This window comes from Oculina patagonica, chromosome 3, assembly GCF_052425735.1.
Source record: "Oculina patagonica isolate OP01 chromosome 3, crgOcupat, whole genome shotgun sequence".
Taxonomy (NCBI): Eukaryota; Metazoa; Cnidaria; class Anthozoa; order Scleractinia; family Oculinidae; genus Oculina; species Oculina patagonica.
In genome coordinates, this window is record NC_135760.1 from 16,705,247 (window position 1) to 16,726,600 (window position 21,354).

The 21,354-nt window shown below is 36.4% G+C and overlaps 1 protein-coding gene across 4 annotated transcripts; it reads left to right on the forward strand.

The window, feature by feature from the left end:
* The first annotated feature begins 1,745 nt into the window (after positions 1–1,745).
* On the forward strand, positions 1,746–21,037 carry LOC144646984 (uncharacterized). Of its 4 annotated transcripts, XM_078506711.1 has the most exons (8): positions 1,746–1,851; positions 2,831–2,869; positions 3,328–3,380; positions 4,351–4,429; positions 4,837–4,893; positions 17,150–17,234; positions 17,710–17,744; positions 18,231–18,309. In XM_078506711.1, the coding sequence occupies exons 1-7, from the start codon at positions 1,762–1,764 to the stop codon at positions 17,718–17,720; spliced, it is 414 nt and encodes a 137-aa protein (XP_078362837.1). In that variant the 5' UTR covers positions 1,746–1,761; the 3' UTR covers positions 17,721–17,744; positions 18,231–18,309. The 4 variants fall into 4 exon arrangements, with proteins under 4 accessions (XP_078362837.1, XP_078362840.1, XP_078362838.1 ...); XM_078506714.1 differs by lacking the exons at positions 17,150–17,234; positions 17,710–17,744; positions 18,231–18,309 and adding an exon at positions 5,104–5,210; XM_078506712.1 differs by lacking the exons at positions 1,746–1,851; positions 2,831–2,869; positions 3,328–3,380; ... (2 more) ...; positions 17,150–17,234; positions 17,710–17,744 and adding exons at positions 10,026–10,141; positions 12,006–12,095; positions 12,820–12,854; positions 20,196–20,276; positions 20,925–21,037.
* The last annotated feature ends 317 nt before the right edge of the window (positions 21,038–21,354 follow it).

Genomic DNA, 21,354 nt, shown 5'->3' on the forward strand with positions numbered 1-21,354 from the left:
TCACACCATAAATACTCCAAGGCCGCGCCAAGGCACTTTAGTTCGTTTTTAATACCCCAAAAAATCCCCTATTGAAATCAAGTCACCCAAAAAAATACTTGCCAAATTTTCCAACCCAAAAAAGTCCCGGAATCGAAAGTTTCAAACTCAAAAAAATCCATCCCCGTCATTTACAAGCCGGAGTACCCCCCCCCCCCCCCACCCCTGGGTCTTCAGCAAGGATTGAGTGGATTTTTAATTCTGGCTTCAGATGTATTAGTTTTAATTGCGGCAATTTGAAATTGCCTGAGAGCAAGGGGAAAATAGTGCCATAACAATACCCACATGTTAACTGAGACATTGCCACGTCCCGTGGGTATTCAGTTAAAATCTTGTTTTCGACTAGTTTTCTACATCACAGCGGAGGTCACCGAAACCTGCCAGCTGTGAAATTGAAAGTGTCACAATTAAATTTTTAAATTCTTTGTATGAAGAAAGATTCTAGAAAGAATATCTTTTGGTTAGAAAAAGCCTTGATTTAATGTGGTGGGATTTGTTTTTCGTTTTCTCAAGCTACGCGGAGGGTCTGCTGTAAAAACAGCTGCTTTGCCATTTTAATCCCTTCTGTCCCAAGATCAAATGTCTATTTGTCCTTACCAACCCCGGGAAGGATACTTCCATATATGGGCTATCTAGGTGTGTGCCGCGGGATAGGGTATGGATTTTGAGGTTCTCGGTCCTTAAATAGGGTATCATTTTTTGCTCCTTTGGCATTGTGTTCCCAGTGTGATCCTTAGACAGGGTACCTGAATTCTATCAGCTTAAATAAACGCCCAGCTAAACGGAAGAAAAGGTATCTAAAAACTGAATTATCCATTCAAGTATTACTAACGATTTTATCAAGAATTGTGTTTGGCCGTGCATGCGCGGTTAGCCGTTATTTGGGTCGTCATTGATTAGGGTGTCATATTTCGGTTTTGGGTTTTTAAAAGGGTATCAATTAATTTTTACTATAGGACCCCTATCCGAAATTTATGGGAGTACCCCCCCCCCCCCGGGGTTTACGGACTGCTTTGTATTTTTGTCTTATCTTAGTTCGAAGGGTTTCAAGACAATATCTACTAGATGATGATTTTCTTTAATCTCATCAGCTATCTGCTAAACATTGTATTGGTACTGTAATGAGAAATAAGATGTAAATTAAAGGATTAACCTTTAACCACTTTAATAACATGTGTGACATCTTTAATTTAATAATCGTTATATTTATAAGCAGTCCTTCCTGGGAAGTAAAGGAGGTAGTGCAAGTAATTATTATCCAATATCTCCATGTTCATCATAAAAACAAGTTTTTTTAATATTTTCATATCAAGACAGCTAGTTATTGCACGCATTTAGAGTGTGTGTGTGTATATAAGCGAATCAATAGTCGATACACAATGATCTGCAACATGATGATTTTATTTCTGGCCTCCACTGAACAATTAATTAATTTAATTTTTCCTTCAAATAAATAAACGTTTTTCTCACAGGAAAGTATATTGTGTTTTTTTTTTTCACATGCACAAAACTTCATAAACAAAGAACCAATCAAACTTTTTGTGATCGAAAAAATCAATGGTTTTATTGAAAATTGCCCTCCAGCAAACATTTAATTTTCTTTTTCAACGTTTTTTACGGAAGGGGTCTTTTTGTTTGTCTGTTTTCCAAAGTGATTTAAACTCGATACATTTCCCAAACTTTATCATATTAAATGGGACATCGTCGACCGCAGAAGACACCATGATTCAAAGAGAGTTCTCTCTTGTGTTGGTAGCATGTTTTCTTTTCCTGATGGTCGAGATGCAGTTGATGGTACCTCAGGGAAACGGGGTAAGATAAAGTTTTTTTTTTGGTTTTTATCAATTTCAGAAGTTCTGGTTAGAGCAATCGTACCTTAGGCAAGAAATTCAGTAGCCATCTTTCAGTAGATTGGTAGGGTAGACGGTACTGAAGTCATTCTTGCCTGAACGGACAAATTTGGCGATCATTGCAGCAACAAAAAATCTACCCGTATGTTTCGTTTTTAGTTTTAACCCATTTTGATCATGAAATGATAATTTGGCGTCGCTAGCTGCTAAAATACCTAACAAACTGTTTGCTAAATGTTGTAGACATGGTAACAGTGAATGCGGAACCTAATTGCCTGTATCATACATGCTTCAACACTAGTTGCATCTCAAGGGGAGACTGCCATATGAAAGAGGGACAGGGATACTCGTATACCCCTAAAATGGACTAGCTGAGCGTGGCTCAAGCGTTTTGTTACCCCTAATAGATACTACTTTTCAACTCTGATCGGTAGCGTTTTTTCATTTGCAACCCTAAAAGTCCTCGACGGTTGAACTTCTAAGCGATACGAAGAGCATCCCTGCCCCTTTCTTCCTCCCTCTCCCCTACCCTCCCGGGAGGTGCATGAGATTAGTCTTGACAAGAATAGGCCTTATGCGTGATAACGTCATATGCTCGAAATTCACCTCCAAGCCTCGTTTGCGCGAATTATTCTAACCCTCTGCCGCCTTCATGCAGTTTTTACGCGGGTATCCTTTTCATCTGTGCTGCTTTGGGAATTCGTTCATGAAAAAAATTAACAAGTTTGCACTTCAAAAGCGAAGCTTGGTAAAACTAGCCAGTCTGACGTAAACATGCATTAGGGCTATTGTTCTTCTCAGAGCTTAGACACGTGACAACTTTACAGGTAGAGTTGGCGGCTGCACGTACACAGGCTAGCAATGTAAACAATTCTCATCTCTTGTATTGTTGAAAGAAACAGGACCAACTTGCTATGTTATTTTATCTTCTGTATCAATAGGCCAGCCAGAGTCCAGGAATTTACGAAGCAGCCTTTGGAGTAAGTGTCTAAAAAGTAATTGATGTCTTGTTTTGAGAGACGTTTTCGTACGCAAAGCTAATGTATTTTCCCTTGCTACAGGTCATTGCTGAGTTTTGAGTTGGATTTTTAAATATTTACATTCTTTTTCTGTGCTTGCTTGCGTGCGCTTGCGTGTGTGTGCGTGCGCCGTCTGCGTGTCCATCCGTGCGTGCGTGTGCCTGTGTGCGTGTCCGTGTGTGCTAGAGTTTGGTGCCTAGCCTACGATTGGGAAAGATCGACGCAGATAACGAAAAAAATGGACAAATATTTTCTGGATTTGTAACCCGAGTTCAGCTTCTTTCAATTCACGGTATCATGAAGTTATAAGTGCAGGTTACAGTAAGAAATTTTTTTAACTTAGGGAGCAGATTTGCTGCCTCTTAGTTTTTGTATTTCTTAACGTTATTTGTTTGTTTGTGTGTTTTTGTTTTTTAAAGCGGATCCAGAGGAAAAGTGAAATACCTTTGGAATACGCACATGTACAAGCAGGGTACGTACTGGTAACATCAGTTTTGGCCAGCAAAAACAATACAATCATAACGAATCTAAAAGTGAAGAGCGCAAGAATATAAATATTCAAGAGGTCAAAGCGTAAAATAACAATTGACGTTGTAGAACAGGCATATATTTGAACCCCGAGTTTAATTGGGAACTGGAATTTAATTGACAAATGCGTACTCACGGTCATATGTAACGTAGAAACTAGCCTGTTCCAGGCGTTTAGTTAGCTGAGGAGCAGCGCGAAAAAAGGGTTAGCACGAAGACCCGGCGGCGAGTGGAAAAAATGGCGAGGGACTAAGGCAAGGATCTTTTCCACACTCCTCCCCTAATTTTTCGTTTGCTGGTTTATCGCGCATTCTCGTCCCCATAGCCCTTTTGTTTCTCTTAGCCGGCTGGGCCTTGCACGAGGAAACGAAGGGCTCTGGGGACACAGAATTTCCAGTCCTAGATTCTAAGACTTCCGGTCTTCATGTATGCAGTCATGACGTTCGTTTGGTTTTCGACTTCCGTTTAGGAATTCTTTGTTCCAAACAGCCAATCAAAAAATTTTGAATTAATTCAAAAATCCTATGTCCCCAGAGCCCTCCGTTTTCTCGTGCCAAGCCGGCTAAGGGAAACGAAAGGGCTCTGGGGACGATAATGGTTTTCGCGCTGCTCCCCAACTAATCGAACGCCTGGAACAGGCTTCGTAGAAACGAAATGGCAGACTACAACATGTTATGTTTTTTATATAAATAGTGCCAGTAGAAACTTACGTGAATCGCCAAATGTCAAACGATTTTCCTGATCAAATTTGTGAACTGTAGGAGCGCCATTCATTCATTCGTAATATTAATTTTCGATCAATCGACGGCAAATGTGTTCTCAACAGCTTCCCCTTAGAAAACTGTCTGTATTGAGAACCGGATTGCTATATTTCTTATTATCTTCTATCTTATCTTGTGGTTTGAATATTGCAGCGGACGTTCTAGACCAAACTCGAACCGAGGCTCCCCTCAGCACGGAAAGCCAGACAGTCGTCCTGTGAGGCCAGACAAGGTAGGCTGTAATAAACGACGTTGTTCTGTAGTGATCAGTAGTGTGTACTTTTGCTTTTGGGTTTCATGATTCTTCTGTGAGATAGCAACTTGAAATCCGTTCATTGCAAAGAAGAATTAGCCCAAATTTTGCAACTGTTTTAATCGAAGACAGATACATGATGCAACATTGCATAAAGTAATAAAAATTGTTCCGTTCAAATCTAAGGAACGTTACATTATTAGAAGCAAAGAGTTTTTATGGGTACTTACAGGCTTAGGAGAATAGATGAAATACCACGCGAATTAGACAACGTTTTGTGTCATCTTGCGAGATGGTAGTATGGCCACATGCTGGAAAAAGGCATTACTACCAAAAGGGGCACATGATTTTTTTAACTTCGATCTGTTTCTTTTTGACTTCTACAGGAGAAGTCGCATAATCGAACAGAAAAAAGGCCTGGAGACGAGGGTCCTACCTCTGACGTAAGTTTTTACAAAAAAGTTATGTCTCTTTTGTAAGGTAGATTTTACTTTTCTATTTTTTATTCTTTTTGTATTGGTTGTTGCACTGCAAGAAACAGGGCATACCATTTTGTGGCGGCCACGAGCTGTAAATGAGAATTACACGCAATGTGAAAAAAACGTCCGATTTTTTCTTTTTATAATTCAGTTATTTTTTCTTAACTGCTTCAGGAAAACTGAATAATCCACCAGACGAAAGGCCCAGAGGCAGGAATGATCCATATAAAAGCTGCTTCTCGTGTAAACAATAATCTAGTATTTAATGTTTAGATATCCACTCTGTCAGCTAGTCAAAACAAATAAAAACTCACAAATAAAATCTCAGTTTGTGAACGTCTTGTCTCTTGTTATCTCCAACATTTTTGTTAGAAACCCCGGTTAAAGGGCGCCGAATGAAAGTGAAATTTTCAACGTTGTCTGTGGAAAACACTTTTTCTTTGCACGGCCGGATCCTAACAATTCTGATTCGATAGACCAATTAGGAATCACAGACACCGGAATTCTAATCAAAATTCGTGGTATTCATTGGACCTTTTTAACAAACAAAATGGGAATAAATGAATAAATAAATAAAATAAATTGAAATTTCCAGACATAGTGGCTCTCTCGATCCCACTGATTTCAGATCGAATTGGAGCACTTTCGCCACTGCGCCATCTCTGCTCCCCACGTGAAAGAGTAAAATTAAATTTTGGCAAATTATCAATATCCATCAAAAAACAGAACCGGAAAGAAATGACAATTTTAGTAATTGGACTGAGTGGAGTACAATTCAGGGAGTAACTGTTTTTTGTTATGTCCCCGCATTAGTTTTCCCCAGCTAGGTGGTTGATGGCATTCTTAATAAAGTTTCTATTTATCTATCTAGTAATCGGAGGAATAGTTTTAAATCAAACATATTGAGCACGATTACTCCATGAATTGTACGATACGAAGGTAAAATCACTATTTGATCGTATCAGTAAAAAAAACGAGGTTAGGAAGTCTTTGAGAAGATGTGTTCAATCGGTTCTACAAACAGTAGGAAAACAGCTAGAAAGAACCAATCTAAGTGCACGTGATTAATGTGCGCGAATGGCGTAGGTATCCAATTACAAAAAGTGGTATTGGACAGCTGAAATTGGACACCAACGTGATCGCGCGCCAATCAGGCGACAAATAGGCGCGTGCAGAGCCACTCAACATCGAGAATTTTGTTATAGATACGATGACACCAGTATTGTTTTCCTGATGGTCGAGATAACATCTCGAGTAAAGGTTCAGGGGGTAAGATAAAGTTTTCTTTTGGTTCTTGCTTTTGCTAATTTCTTTAGTATGGAACTGAATCGAGGTGGTTAGAGAAGTGCCTTTTTTTGTATCAGCCCTTTGTATCCTAGGAAAGAAATTCAGAAATAGGGGCACTAGCGATCAGCACAGATAACTACTACAGGGCATATGTGATATGGAATATATTGCTGTATTAAAAAATAAACTTAACTAGAATATAGTTTAGATGATAACAATACTTTATCTTTCCATGTACTAGCATCATGTCTTGACTAAAATATTTTTCTGTATTTTCATCTGTGCCTTTATTTTTTTTAAAATAAGAACCTATTGAAAATTTTAGACTAAATAGGTTCTTATGAAAAGGGGGTTTAAAATGAAAATTTTGGCCTAACAGGCTGTGCCGGACAAACCTCAGACGGCAGGAAATTACGCTGGAGCCTTCAAAAAAGTAAGTTTTTACGAAGAAATTGCTAGACTGCAAAACAGTCGTATCTTTTGCGAACGCGCTCGGTCTTGGAACGAGAGCGAGAGGTCTGGAGCCAATGTCAAAACTGTGAGTGAGGCTGGCGAGAACGGCGCTTCGCGCCTTCGATAAGCGCTTTTTCCAACGACTTTATAGAAAAAACGACTGTTTTGCAGTCTAAGAAATTGCTGTCTTTTTTGCAAGTAGCAGCAAGTAGTTTTTGCAAGTAAAATTTTTGTCGCTTGCAACAAGCAGGACAATGCTACCAGTAGTGCTAAGGTATGAGCGAAGACTTTTTATTCGTCCTATTATTTTTGGAACAGGATGCGTAGCCAACGGATTAGGTTATGGGCTTGAAATTCTGCTTGTTTAACCCTTAGAATCCTAAGGTTCTGGTATTTTTTAAGCAGTTTTCTGGCCTAAACTAATCTGTCGAATTTCGTGATTGCATATAAGAAGCTCAAGTAAAAATGTGTGCTGTTTCAAAACACTGATGGCTCAAAGTTTCATTGTGACGTCAGCATTCAACCGTTTCTTTCTTGTTGAGCGAGCATACGGGCTCGAATCTGGCGAATATTTCGTTTATAAGTGTTTTTTCGAGTCATTTTCCACTGCAGAAGCCCCCAGGCTGGCATCATTAAGCTAGAATGGTGGGTAGAGGCCAGCATCTGAAAGAAACCAGAGGTGAGAGATGATTTTGTCTTGATTGGAACGCCAGAAATATTCGAATCGAAAGATGGCGGTTCATTGGTAAAGTTGTCTCTCTGGCCGTTCTGTGGGTGGATTCCAAGACCTGCCAAGGCATTTTGGACGAGTTCTGACAATTTCCTTGGTGAACGGAAGGGAATAGGGTTGAAGTTTGCTGCAAATGTATATTTTTGAAGTCAGAATTATTTTTTCATTAAAAAAAATGGAGGCAAAGATGTGTGTTTTTTGTTGTTGTCCTGTTACGTAGAAAACGGGCATTTTCAGATTTGCTGCTGAACAAACAACCATATGCAACAGAAATCAAGAGTTTTAGTCAGTTAGTTGGCTTTTAAAGCTATGAAAATTATCACTTTGCCATAAAAAGCAGTCATTACTATCATGTGCCCAGATATGTAAAAGCTAGAGTTTTTTCAATCACTGCTGGTATTTTCCACGCACATATGCGTGGCTAGGACTTAAAGGGTTAAAATGGTCTCTATAATAATCGTTTTACTAATTTTAAATTGCATAGATACAGAAAAACAAAGGTAACATTGAGTTATGATACCAAAAAATGCTGAATTTCATTATTGATATCCTTTTGAATTAATTTAGATTTTGATGCTTATTTCACCCGCGTAGTTTCACTAATCGTCTAGTCATATGGTGTAGGGTTATCCGAGTTCAACTCGGCTCAGTTGACAAATTCATGTAATTTATAGTTTTACAGAAATTCAAGTTACATTAAGAGGTTTAGGCGATTTTGTGGACTCTTAGTTTTTATCGTGCTTTCACACAAATATTATCCTTTTATTAACATAAATGTCTCTTACTTTTTAAAGCGGAGAAGTGAAATACAAACGGAAGAGGCACAAGGGTGCGTATGAGTAACATTTTGGCTAGTGACTAACTTCACTCATTTATTTATTTATTTTTTGCATTTTTTGTTGACTGCAAGAAACAGGACATACCATCTAGTGAAGGCGAAATGCTGCTGAACATTACAAGTAATGTGGAACATCGCCTAGAACTTTCTCTAATTAAGTTATTTTATTCTTGATTGCTTTAGGACACCTGAATAATCCACCAGGCAAATGGCCTAGAGGCAGGGATAATCAATCAGGAATAATCTGTTTTTCGACTAATTAAGCAATACGTACTAGCTGATATGCACTCTAGACTGCATAGAATGTGTACATTACGGGTGCATTGCTAGACAATTTAGTTATTCTTTAGTGAAACTGTGACTTCACCATCACCAGAACATAGAATTTAATGTTTGGATATCCATTCTGGCAGCCACTTAAAGCAAATAAAAACGCAAATGCAAATGTGTTGTCTTTTGTTGGCTCCGACAGTTTTTTTAAGAGACCCCGGTTAAAGAACGCCGAATGAAAGTCAGAAAATCTGAAGAAATCTGTAGATATAAAATATACCTTCCGAAATATATGTTGACTGTGGTGTAGATGTTTGGTTTGTCACCAGGAGACGAAGTAAACCGAAAGGCAAAATTACTCCATGATTCGCACATTTGAAGATTTGCCAGATCCTTAAAAAGTACCCGAATATGAATTAATTAGTTTTGCTCCTTAACAAGTCCTTAAAGATTTTCAAGCGGTCCTCGAATTTTATTGAGAATTCCTTGAAAAGAGAAAAGTAGATATATAGAGCAGCGATCGAATCCGAAAAATTGTCATTTTTATTGCGTCAACGAAAACTGCTGAGAGATGTTTTCCGAAGTTCCAGCTTCATTATCTCTTGCATTTCCCGTAGTTTCTCTCTTCACTTAAATGGGAATATGTTTTACAAAGACATCTTCTATTAACGCAAGTCCGGAACAGAATTCCGAAGTACTTGGGATCATAGGCTCACAATGCCTGCAGAGAGCTTCAAGTTGTCTTTACTTTGCCTTTTAGATTTGCATTTCTCATTGCAGTTATGTTTATGTTTGAAGAACATTGCTTAGATATCTGCTTGGTCCTCAGTAGTATCTCAATGTGATCAGTAATTGATCATCTTTTTAGTTTTTCCCCTTATTGACTGTGATTTTAGGGGGAGTAAAATTGGGCAGGACAAAATCCTTGGAAATATTTAATTCTGTGTTATTGCACCAACAAGTCGAGTATTCTGCAAAGTCCAAGCTTCAAGGATTAAGTGGATTTTGAATTCTGTCCTCAAATGCACCTTTCTATTTTACTGCATCGTGTTGGTATTTAGTTTATTTCTCATTTGTACAAAACAGTGGAGGTCACCGAAAAGTGTTAGCATTAAAATTAAAAGTTTTACTTTTGAATTGTTCAATTTCTTTGTATGATGAAATATTCTGGAAATAATATCCTTTGAAAAAAAAGCCTTTATTTATTACGGTGGGATTTGTTTTTCGATTTCTTTAGCTAAGCGGAGGGTCTGATGATATAATAGCTGCTTTTCCTTTTGCTTTTTGCTTTGCTCTGTAGGAAAGCATATTCTGTTGTTTTTTTCCCACACATCAACAAAGCTTCACAAACAAAGAACCGAACTTTACTTTCAGTAGTGTAATTAAAACAATCAGTGGCTTATTCACAGTTAAAGAAAAAAATTAATCTGATGTTTGTTACATCAAACAATTCTCACAGGAGATACAGTCTTATTTTCTTAAATAATTAAAACTCGAAACGTTTCACGAGGGTTGCCATTTCAATTTTGACATCGCCGATTGCAGAAGACGCCATGATTCGAAGAGACCTCTCTCTTGTGTGGGCAGTGTGTTCTGTTTTCCTGATGGTCGAGATGGCATCTCAAGCGAAAGAGGTAAAATATACTTTTCGTTTTCGTGCTAAAAAAATATTTATTTATAAACGTTTGTGTTTAAAGCTGAAAGCTTGTGGGGCCGAGTATTCCCGATCGAATTGAAATTTGGAAGCGTTGGTTTTTGTGGAGGGAGGAAAACTGGAGAACAGAACCCACAGAAAAACCCCCGGAGCAAAGACGAGAACTACCTACAAACTCAACCCACATATGACGCCGAGTCTGGGAATCGAACTCAGGCCACAATGGTGGGAGGCGAGCGCTCTCACCACTGCACCATCCCTGCTACTCCAGTACGGTAATCGATTGGTTAAGGACGAGACTGTCATATATGGCACAATGAAAAGTCGCGAAGTCCGTGTAACTGCTCCGTGGGTTTTAGCAAAGACACTAAACAAACTGTAGCTTGCGTTCAATAGTTTGTATCGCGTAAAGACGACACTAACGTTATTCTGATCTTGACGGGAATTAAATTATTTGGCGACCTTTACATCACAAGATCCCTAATTTGCCTTTTTTACCATTTTTCATAATTAAATTAAATTCGGCGGCGTCGCCGTTGCAAAGCTAGCCTGTCAGTATACGACGTTTGAAATGGAAAAAGTGTTTGTCTAGTGGGGTATGAAGTGTTCAATAGCAGATGGAAAAGAAGGTTCTCTCGAGGGTTGGGCAAAAAGAAAGCCCGAGTAAAGAAAAAAAATTGCTTTTCCTTTCACTTCCAGTTCCGTGTGTCGAAAAAACTCTGTTTGTTGATATGAGTAACAACATCGCACACTAAATCGCAGGCAATTGTTTCCATATGAACAATGTACACTCTACAATAACACTGATGCATGCAATATTGCAGAAGGATGCCTGTCTGACCAGACAGGAAATAATCACGTTGGAAATTGCACTGAATGTTGCGGGTAATTGTCTCTTCTCACCGAATCAGAAACAGAAAGCATTACTCTGCATCCACTGAACTGTACACACGTTACATCTTTAAAGGAAACGATTTTTTATCGAATTTTTTAATACAAGCTGCATCACTTTTTGAAAGAAACCGCAAGACGAACTGTCACAGGCATTTTTTCTGCTTTTTATTGAAAAGTACTCTTAAGCGTAGAACATCAAGATGAAGATATAAAGTAAATTGTTGTCGAAGGAAGAGGGGAGCCTCCATTAGTTTTAAGCTGTTTTTCCAGGCCACATTGGCAGAACTCGAAAAACTCAGGATGACTTTTTCAGTAAAGATCTAAAGTTCCCAATGGCATCACAATTATATCACTCGTTTATAGCTTCAGTACATTGGCATAGCAATTTTTATCAAAACTGGACCACTATTTGTAGGTTTCCATACGCCTTATGGCTCTTAAATTTCAGAAGTGAAGCTTGTGACAGTGTCTCTTTAATACTCGTGGACGAAATGACATTTGTAGGCCCAGTCTGTCGCTCTGGGGCAGACGTTTTTTAATCAGTCGTGAATTTTCAAAAAAAAAATTTTTTTTTTTTTTTTAAAAAAATTTTTTTATTTTTTTTTTTTTTTTTTTTTTTTTTTTTTTTTTTTTTTTTAATTTTTTTTTTTTTTTTTTTTTTTTTTTTTTTTTTTTTTTTTTTTTTTTTTTTTTTTTTTTTTTTTTTTTTTTTCCCGCCCCCCCCCCACTTTTTTTTTTTTTTCTGCCTCCCCCTATATTTTTTTTTTTTTTTTTTTTTTTTTTTTTTTTTTTTTTTTTTTTTTTTTTTTTTTAATATATTAAATAATTATGATCCTATTATCTGTAACATTATCAAAATGGTGATTAGACTTTGTACTGCAAATGTCGTTAACGTGGCATTATTAAATGCAATCTTCACATTTTCGTGTGATTTTTGTTTTTGGTTCCAGACTTCCGAGGACCAATCGAAAGGAAAAGTTGGGAATTCCCACGGTGACTACGTGATGCATGGGGCAGGAAGTTACGCTGGAGTCTTCAAGGTAATTCCATTGAAATAGAACTGCCCATAGATTTTCATTCAAACTTTGCCTTTTGGCTGTTTACCTTAAGAGAACTTTAATTATGAAATAAAAAGGGGGGATCTCACTTGCGAGTCAAGTCGAATAGAAAAAAGCCCAACATTAATAAGCGCGCGCTAATTACGTGTGAAATTCTTCGTATTCGAATTACATATGCAGGAGCTAATTTCTGTCTTGCAAATATTTTTCATAATATACGCGTGTGTTGGAGAATTGTGATACTGTAGTAAGTTTTTTTGTCTGTTGTATTTTGTTTTAGTTTTACCTGTAATGTTTTGTTTTATTTAAATAATTCTTTTTAGATATTATGTCTACAATCAAATAGCTATAGTTTTCACAGTTTTTAGTTTTGTTGTTGTTAATCTATATGAGGAAGACTCTTGAGTACCTAAATCGCGTTGCTATGGCAACTAGGAATAGCGATGCTTGATTTGTTTATTGAGGCAAGCTTACTTCTAGACGGTGCTTAAAGTTTTCTACAAGGTGAATTTTCCATGTTTTAGGCGTAAAAAAGTAAACATCTTAAGAGTTTCAGCTGACAAAGCTATAACAAATTTCGTACACAATTTTCGGTATAAAATGTGATGATTTTTTCCATAGTTAGTGGAGTTGTTTTCACATTGACTATCACACAAATGTTACACTTTTATTAACATAAATGTTTTTTTATTTTTATTTTTGAAAGCGGAAAAGTGAAATACCTTCGGATGAGGCACAAGGGTACGTATGAGTAACTTTTTTGCAAGTAAATAAGCTATTTATAATGATACGGAATCGATTATTTCGAGTTTTGTAGCAAAAAGCAAAAAATAATAGAAATTTGAGAGGGTAAAACGTGAAAGTAGACTCCTCCTTGTAGAATCGACAGTTATTTGAACACAGTGTTCATTTGCGACCTGGCAAATCAATTTCAAAAATGCAGTATTCGCTTTAATGAGTCGCATAGAAACAAAATGGTCGACTACAAGTAATGGATTTTTTTCATGTTTTTAATTTTATTTACAATAGTGCCATTAAAATTACCGTGAATCGTTAAAATTCTGATCAAATCTGTGTGCTGTTAAAGCGCTATTCATTTTTCGGAATTCGACTGCTCATGTGCTCTCAACAGTTTCGCTTGAGAAATCTTGCAAAACTTGCTAGATTTTTTACCTCATCTTGTGGTTTGAATATTACAGGCGACGTTCCATACCAAACTCGGGGACCGAGACCCCTCTCAGCTCGGAAACAAAAGTCGCCAAGGGAGGCCAAATAAGGTAGGCGAACAACGACGTAAATATGCCTTCGATTAGGTAACAGTCACCCTCCAAAATGGACACCGCGGGACCGGCTCCAACCCGAGAGAAAGCCTCTTATAGGGAGTAGTAAAATAAAATGACTGAAGAACGGCGACAGGTGTCCGTTAAGAGAGAGTTGACTGTATATGATTCCTACATAAAATAGAATGTTAAAGTCAGCTGTGAAACTTGAAGTCTATTAATCCGTAAAGAATGATTATACGTTGAATTCTGTTACAAATCCGAGGGCTAACAAGTGAAAAAGGCTCCCATTCATAATTATCATTTTTTGTAATTGTTTTAGTCAAAGTGAGATACACCTAATTGCAGTAACGTTGTCACAGTAAAAAGCAAAATGGAAAAAGCCAAATAGGAATTAATTATTTTAATCATCATAGCCTGCAGCATTTGCAGAGGAAACTCACAAATTTATTACTGTAGACATATTAGTCTTGTTTGAAGATAAAATCGATTTACGTGTATTTTGAGGTGTTTTGAGACCATTTCTTCAAACATGGCGAATTTCAAACATATCATTGTAATGCCTAATTAATTCCTATCTGTCTTTTTTCCATTTTTCATTTTTTTCTATGACAACGTTATTACAATTAGGTGTATGTCATTAATTTTCATGAAATGATAAACGTTATTGTTCACTTTGGAATGTTCTACCTGTGGAGTTTCTTCAAGCGACTTCTTTTTTTTTTTTCAATTTTCAATTTAAATTTTTTTTTTTTATTATTTTTTTTTTTATTTTATATTTTTTTTTTTTTTTTTTTAAAATATAAAGCGTTTTTTTTAAAAAAATAAAAATATGCTCTTTATATATTTAAAATTTTTTTTTTTTTTTTTTTTTTTTTTTTTCTGCTCAGGGCTGAAAATACGTAACAACATTTCAGACAAAAATTTCAACATTGTAATGCAAGTGAGAATTGATTGTCACGCCATGAGCTATAGGAGTTCGTGTAAATATAAAGCCAATAACTAACCACTAAAGTCGTCTTTTCACTTTCGTTGTTCGAATTAGTTTACAACACATGGGTAACTAATCTTTTGTTGAACCGAGAAGTCCTGGATGGTAAACTAATTTGAAGAACATTGCTTAGACATCTGCTAGGTTTTCAGTAATATCTCAAAGTGATCAGGAATTGATCATATTTTTTGATTTTTCCCCTTATTTACTTATGGGGCGTAATAATTGAGCAGGACAAAATTCTTGGAAATATTTTTATTCTGTATTATTGCGCCGACAAGTCGAGTCTTCTGCATTGTCCCAGCTTCAAGGACTGAGTGGTTTTGAAACTCTGGCGTCAAATCGGAACCTGTCATTTTTACTGCAATTTAAAATTGCTGGAGAGCAAGGGGAAAATACTATCATTATTATACCAACGTGTAAAGACATTGCCACGTCGTGTGGATATTCAATTTAAGAAGTTCACAATAACGGCATTAAACTGTAGAAGAACTCAAAAGAAACACAGAAAGGCCAAAAAGGGGTATGGATGGGAAAAATTCGGAAAGATTAAATTGCGTTCGGGTAAACAGTTGAAAAACGTCGGCCCGTCCTTTTTCAAGATTATCTCAATATGTATGAAAGTGACATTTACAATGCTCGAAAATTATCCTTGTTTGTTATGTAGTCGTGATTTTGCCAATAAAAGACTCTTGCTCTGCCAATTTAAAGTTTAGAGCTATTAATTAACGCAAATAAATAGAATTATCTAAAATAGCGTGACCTAGCTAGCCCCTTTAAATCTGGTTTTTACGTACACAACAGTGGAGGTCACCGAAAACTGTAAACAGTGAAATTAAAAGTGTTACTTGTACTATGGAATTGTTAAATTTCTTTGTATGAAGAAATATTCTGGAAAGAATACCGTTTGGAGAAAAAAATCCTTTATTTATTACGGTCGGATTTGATTCATGTTTTTTTAGGCTACGTGGAGGGTCTGTTTTCAAAACAGCTGCTTTTGCTTTTTGCTTTGCTTTGCTCTGTAGGAAAGCATATTATGTTGTTTTTCCCACAGATCAACAAAATTTCACAAACAAAGAACCGATCTTAACTTTAGTGTAATTGAAACAATCAGCGGTTTATTCACAGTTTCAGCAATATAAATTTATCTGATTTTTGTTACAGTAAACAATTCTCACAGCAGACACAGTATTTTTTCTTAAGTAATTAAAACTCGATACGTTTCACGAGGTTTGCCATTTCAACTTTGCAATCGCCGATTGCAGAAGACACCATGATTCGAAGAGAGTGCTCTCTTGTGTGGGCAGCTTTTTTTGTTTTCCTGATGTTCGAGATAACATCTCAAGTGAAAGGGGTAAGATGAAGTTTTCGTTTTTGTGCTTAAAAAATTCAAAAACAAAAAATGTTATTTTTGTTTATACATTTTTGTGTTTAAAGCTGAAAGCTTGTGACAGGAGCACCCAACAAGAACATACTATAGATGTCGAAACGCCTTTTTTACGTTACAAGTGTCGTTTTTGTGTGATTTGAAGGCTTATTTTTAAACGCTAGAAATAATATATCTATTGGATACGCTAGCTGAACTTTTAAACCTCAGAACATTTAAGGGAACGATATGTTATTACCCGAATTTACGAGCCACGGTTGCCTTTTCGAAAATCACGGCTGCCATTTTTTCATACCCAAAAAGACATTTTTATCTAGCCTGGAAACAACAGTAGTAGTATTACTTTTCCCATATCACGAAAGTTTGAGCTAAAGAAAACTCCAGTTTTTCATCACACTTTGATCCGTACAAATGTTCACCGAAACGGTCTGGTGGGTGCCCCAGTTGTGGGGCAGTGTATTCCCGATCGAATTGGAATTTGGAAGTGCTGGTTTTTGTTGAGGGAGGACATACGCTTCAACATCGTACAAAATCAGAAACAGAAAGCATTTCTCCGCATCCGCAGAACTGTAGACACGTAACAACGTTACAGGAAATAATTTTATTATCAAATGTTTGAATACAAACTGTAACACTTTTTGAAAGAAACCGCAAGACAAACTGTCACGGGCATTTTTTCTGCCTTTTTAGTAAAAAGTACTCTCGCTCGTACACTAAATGCGCCTAGAACATCAAGATGAAGATATAAAAAAATTGTTGTTGAAGAAGAGCGGAGCCTCCATTAGTTTTTAGCTGTTTTTCTAGGCCACATTGGCAGAACTTGAAATAGTCAGGCTCCCTTTTTTAAGTAAAGATCTAAAGTTCCTAATGGAATCACAATAATATCACTCGTTTATAGCTTCAGTACATTGGCATAGTAATTTTTAACAAAACTGGACCACTATTTGTAGGTTTCCATACGCATTTGTGCTCTTAAATTTTAGAAGTGAAGCTCGTATCAGTGTCTCTTTATAATAATAATAATATTTTACTTTTTTTTTTATAGCGTTTTTTTTTTTTTTAACCAATAGCTTTTTAAAAATTTTTTAAAATTAAAATTTAATTTTTTTTTTTAATATAAAAAAAAAAAAAAAAAAAAAAAAAAAAAAAAAAAAAAAAAAAAAAAAAAAAAAAAAAAAATTCATCTAAATTTTTTAAAAAAAAAAAAAAATAAAAAAAAATATCTAAAAAAAATCTTTTCCTCCCTTAATGTAAATATGATCCTATTATCTGTAACATTATCAAAATGGTGATTAGGCTATATGCTGCAAATGCCATTAACGTAGCAACAGTGAATGAAATATCCACATAATCGTTTGATTTTTGTGTTTGGTTCCAGACTCCAAAGGTCCAATCGGAAAGAGAAGCTCCCCCCTTTTGGTCCCGGGATGCATGGGGCAGGAAGTTACTTTGGAGCCGTCATGGTAATTCCATTGAAATAGAAAAGCCCATAGTAGTCCAGCTGCTAACGACCAAAATTGTTCACTTTCTGAAAAAAGCATGAAACGTTGCCAGATAACTAACATCTCCCTGGCGAACATTTTTAGATATGGAGCCAGCCTAAATTAGCTACCGGAGCTGCGTACTGCGCATGTCCCAAATCACGACTACATGAAAACGAGGCTCAAACAAAGAATCAGACAGTTAGTCGTATTTTAATTCTAGGCAAGCGCTTTGTGTTGGTTAAGAACCTATCGACAAAATTTGCCAATTCTGGCCTTTAAATTCTCGTAACTTTTATATAAATAAGAAAAAACCAACAACGGTTATTTTGCAACTTTAATTTTATGATTTTTTCTCCTTTTCACCATAGGTAGTAGAGGTGTTTTCACATTGACTATCACACAAATGTTACACTTTTATTAACATAAATGTTGGTGTTTTTTTTATTTTTGAAAGCGGAAAAATGAAATACCTTCGGATGAGGCACAAGGGTACGTATGAGTAACATTTTTGCAAGTAAATAAGTTATTTATTATGATACGGAATCAATCATTTCGAGTTTTGTAGCAAAAAAGCACAAAATTTTAGAAATTTGGGAGGGTAATATATACGTGAAAGTAGACTCCTCCTTGTAGAATTGGCAGCTATTTGAGCCCGGTGTTCATTTGGGACCTGGAAAATCAATGACAAAATACGGTATTCACTTAAATGAGTCCGATAGAAACAAAATGGTCGACTACAAGTAATGAATATATTTTTCATGTTTTTAATTTTATTTACAATAGTGCCATTTAAACTAACGTGAATCGATAAATGTCGAACGATTTTTCTGATCAAATCTGTGTGCTGTAGAAGCACTATTCATTTTTCGGAATTCGACTGCTCATGTGCTCTCAACAGTTTCGCTTGAGAAATCTTGCAAAACTTGCTAGATATTTTTTTATCTTTTACCTCATCTTGTGGTTTGAATATTGCAGAAAACGTTTCATACCAAACTCGGACCGAGACCCCTCTCAGCTCGTGAAACTAATAAGTCACCCAGAGAGGCCAAATAAGGTAGGCTGAAAGAAACGGCGATGGAATTATGCCTTGTGTTTTAGGTTTATATGATTTATTTATATGATTCTGTTAGGGACAGCTGTAAAACGTGAAGTCTATTAATCCGTAAAGAAGGATTATACGTTGAATTCTGTTACAAATCAGAGGGTTAACAAGTAAAAAAAGGATTGCCATTCATTATTATCATTTATCTATTCTGCTCCTTTTAAATTAATGAAAACATACGTATTGGTAAGGCATGTGCGCTGCTTTGGCTGAGCTCTGTTTGCTGGGACAAAAAAAACCAGACATTCCCATTTGGGATATTTTGGCCACAGGCGTGGCCGTTTTATTTCAAAACAATCAGTTAAAGATGACATTAGAAAACAAACAAGGAAATATCCCAGCAAAGGTGGGGGAAAACCCTCCTCGTGTTCGGTAAGATATAAGACAGGGAGCGGAGGGAGGAAATAATGGAATTCGCCATGTTGTTGTAATGCTTCAACGTAACGAAGGTCGAACTAGTGCCCAGGTTTACTCACTTTCATGTTAGGAGCAATGATGTAATTTCTCACCGAAAGCTGGGAACTAATGCGTCACAATATAATTGTTTTGGTCGAAGTTAGATATGTCATTTCATGAAATAAAATAATGAAAAGATATTGTTTTGCTTAGAGCTGAAAATACGTTACAACATTACAAACAAAAGTTTTTAACATTGTAATGCAAGCTGAATTGATTGTCACGCTCCAGAAACTGTCGCGAAGTCCGTGTAACTGCTCCGCGGGTTTTAACAAAGACAGACTAAACAAACTGTAGCTTAGTTTCTGTAGCGTTAAGACGGCACTAACATTATTATTGACGGGAATTTATTTATTTGGCGACCTTTACATCATAAAAGATCCCTAATTCGCTAGCTAGGCTGTCAGTATACGACGTTTGAAATGGAAAAAGTGTCTGTCTAGTCGGCCGTATGAAGTGTTCAATAGCAGATGGAAAAGAAGGTTCTCTCGAGGGTTGGGCAAAAAGAAAGCACGGAGTGAAGAAAAAAAATTGCTTTTCCTTTCACTTCCAGTTCAGTGTGTTGAAAAACTCTGTTTGTTCTGTTAAGAAGTGGATACGAGTAACAACATCGCACACTAAATCGCAGGCAATTGTTTCCATCTGAACAATGTCACCCTACAATAACACTGATGCATGCAATGTTGCAGAACTGAAGGATGCCTGTCTGACCAGACATGAAATAATCACGTTGAAAATTGCACTGAATGTTGCGGGCAGTTGTCTTGTCTCGCACAATCAGAAACAGAAAGCATCCACAAAACTGTAGACACTGCGGTCACGCATTTTTGTTTTACAGGAAATGATTTTTTTTATCAAATTTTTGAAAGCAAGCTGCATCACCTTTTGAAAGAAACCGCAAGACGAACTGTCACGGGCATTTTTTCTGCTTTTTATTGAAAAGTACTCTTAGCGTAGAACATCAAGATGAAGATGAAAATTAAATTGTTGTTGAAGGACGAGGGGAGCCTCCATTAGTTTTTAGCTGTTTTTCCAGGTCACATTGGCAGAACTTGAAATAGTCAGGCTGACTTTTGCAGTAAAAATCTAGCTAGATCTACAGTTCCTAATGGTATCACAATTATATCACTCGTTTATAGCTTCAATACACTGGCATAGTAATTTTTAACAAAACTGGACCACTATTTGTAGGTTTCCATACGCCTTTGTGCTCTTAAATTTTAGAATTGAAGCTCGCGACAATGTCTCTTTAGTGTAAGTATGATCCTATTCTCTGTAAAATTATCAAAATGGTGATTAGGCTATGAACTGCAGATGTTATTAACGTAGCAACATTGAATGCAATCTTCACATTTTCGTTTGATGTTTGTTTTTGGTTTCAGTCTTTCAAGCCTTCATCAAAAGGAAAAACTTGGAATCCGTTCCAAATGCATCGGGCAGGAAGTTACGATGGAGCCCTTGTGGTAATTCCATTGAAATAGAACTGCTCATAGCTATAGATTTTCATTCAAGCTTTGCCTTTGGACTGTTAACCTTAAGAGAAATTTTAATTTTGAAATAAAAAGGGGGGGTATCTCACTTGCGAGTCAAGTCGAATAGAAAAAAAGCCCAACATTAATGTGCGCGCTAATTACGTGTGAAATTCTTCGCATTCGAATAACATATGCAGGAGCTAATTTATGTCTAACTGTAGTTAGTTTTTTGTCTGTTGTATTTTGTTTTAGTTTCACCTGTAATGTTTTGTTTTATTTGAATAATGTTTTTAAAATATAATGTCTACAGTCAAGTAGCTATAGTTTTCATGGGTTTTAGTTTTGTTGTCGAAATCTATCTGAGGAAGACTCTTGAGTACCTAAATCGCGTTGCTATGGTAACTAGGTATATTTCCTGATGGATTCCGTCTTAATTCATTTATTTACTTATTTAATTATATATTTAATATATTTCTATATTTATTTATTTATTTATTTATTTATTTGCATTTGTTGTTGGCTGCAGAAAAACAGGGCAGACCATTTTTTGATGGCCATATGCTACAAATAGGAATAACCAGATCTGTGGAACATCGTCTTTAAATTTACCTAATTCAGTTTATTTCTCAACTGTTTCAGAAAAAATGAATAGTCGACCAAGCAAAAAGCCCAAAGGCAGGGATAATCGCCAGGATATAGTATTTAATATTTGAATATACTGTCAGCCAGTTAAAACAAATAAAACACAAATAAACAACGCACTTTGCAAATGTGTTGTCTTTTGTTGGCTCCGACATTTCTGTCAAAAACACCGAATGGCGAATGGAAGAGAAATTTTCGCTTTCGAAAGCTTTAAGGTGGATTTCCACTGTCGCGTTTTTGTTGACGCACGTTAACGTGCGCAAAAAATTGTAAACGAACGTAAAAATGATATTTTACGCGCGCGATTACGTGCGTCGAATTTACGTTGTCCAATTTCCATTGCCACGTTTTTTTTTCTTGGTATTTACGTAAGTTACATTCACGTATACGCACGTAGCGATCGCGGGTGTTTTCAAAAAAGTTTAAC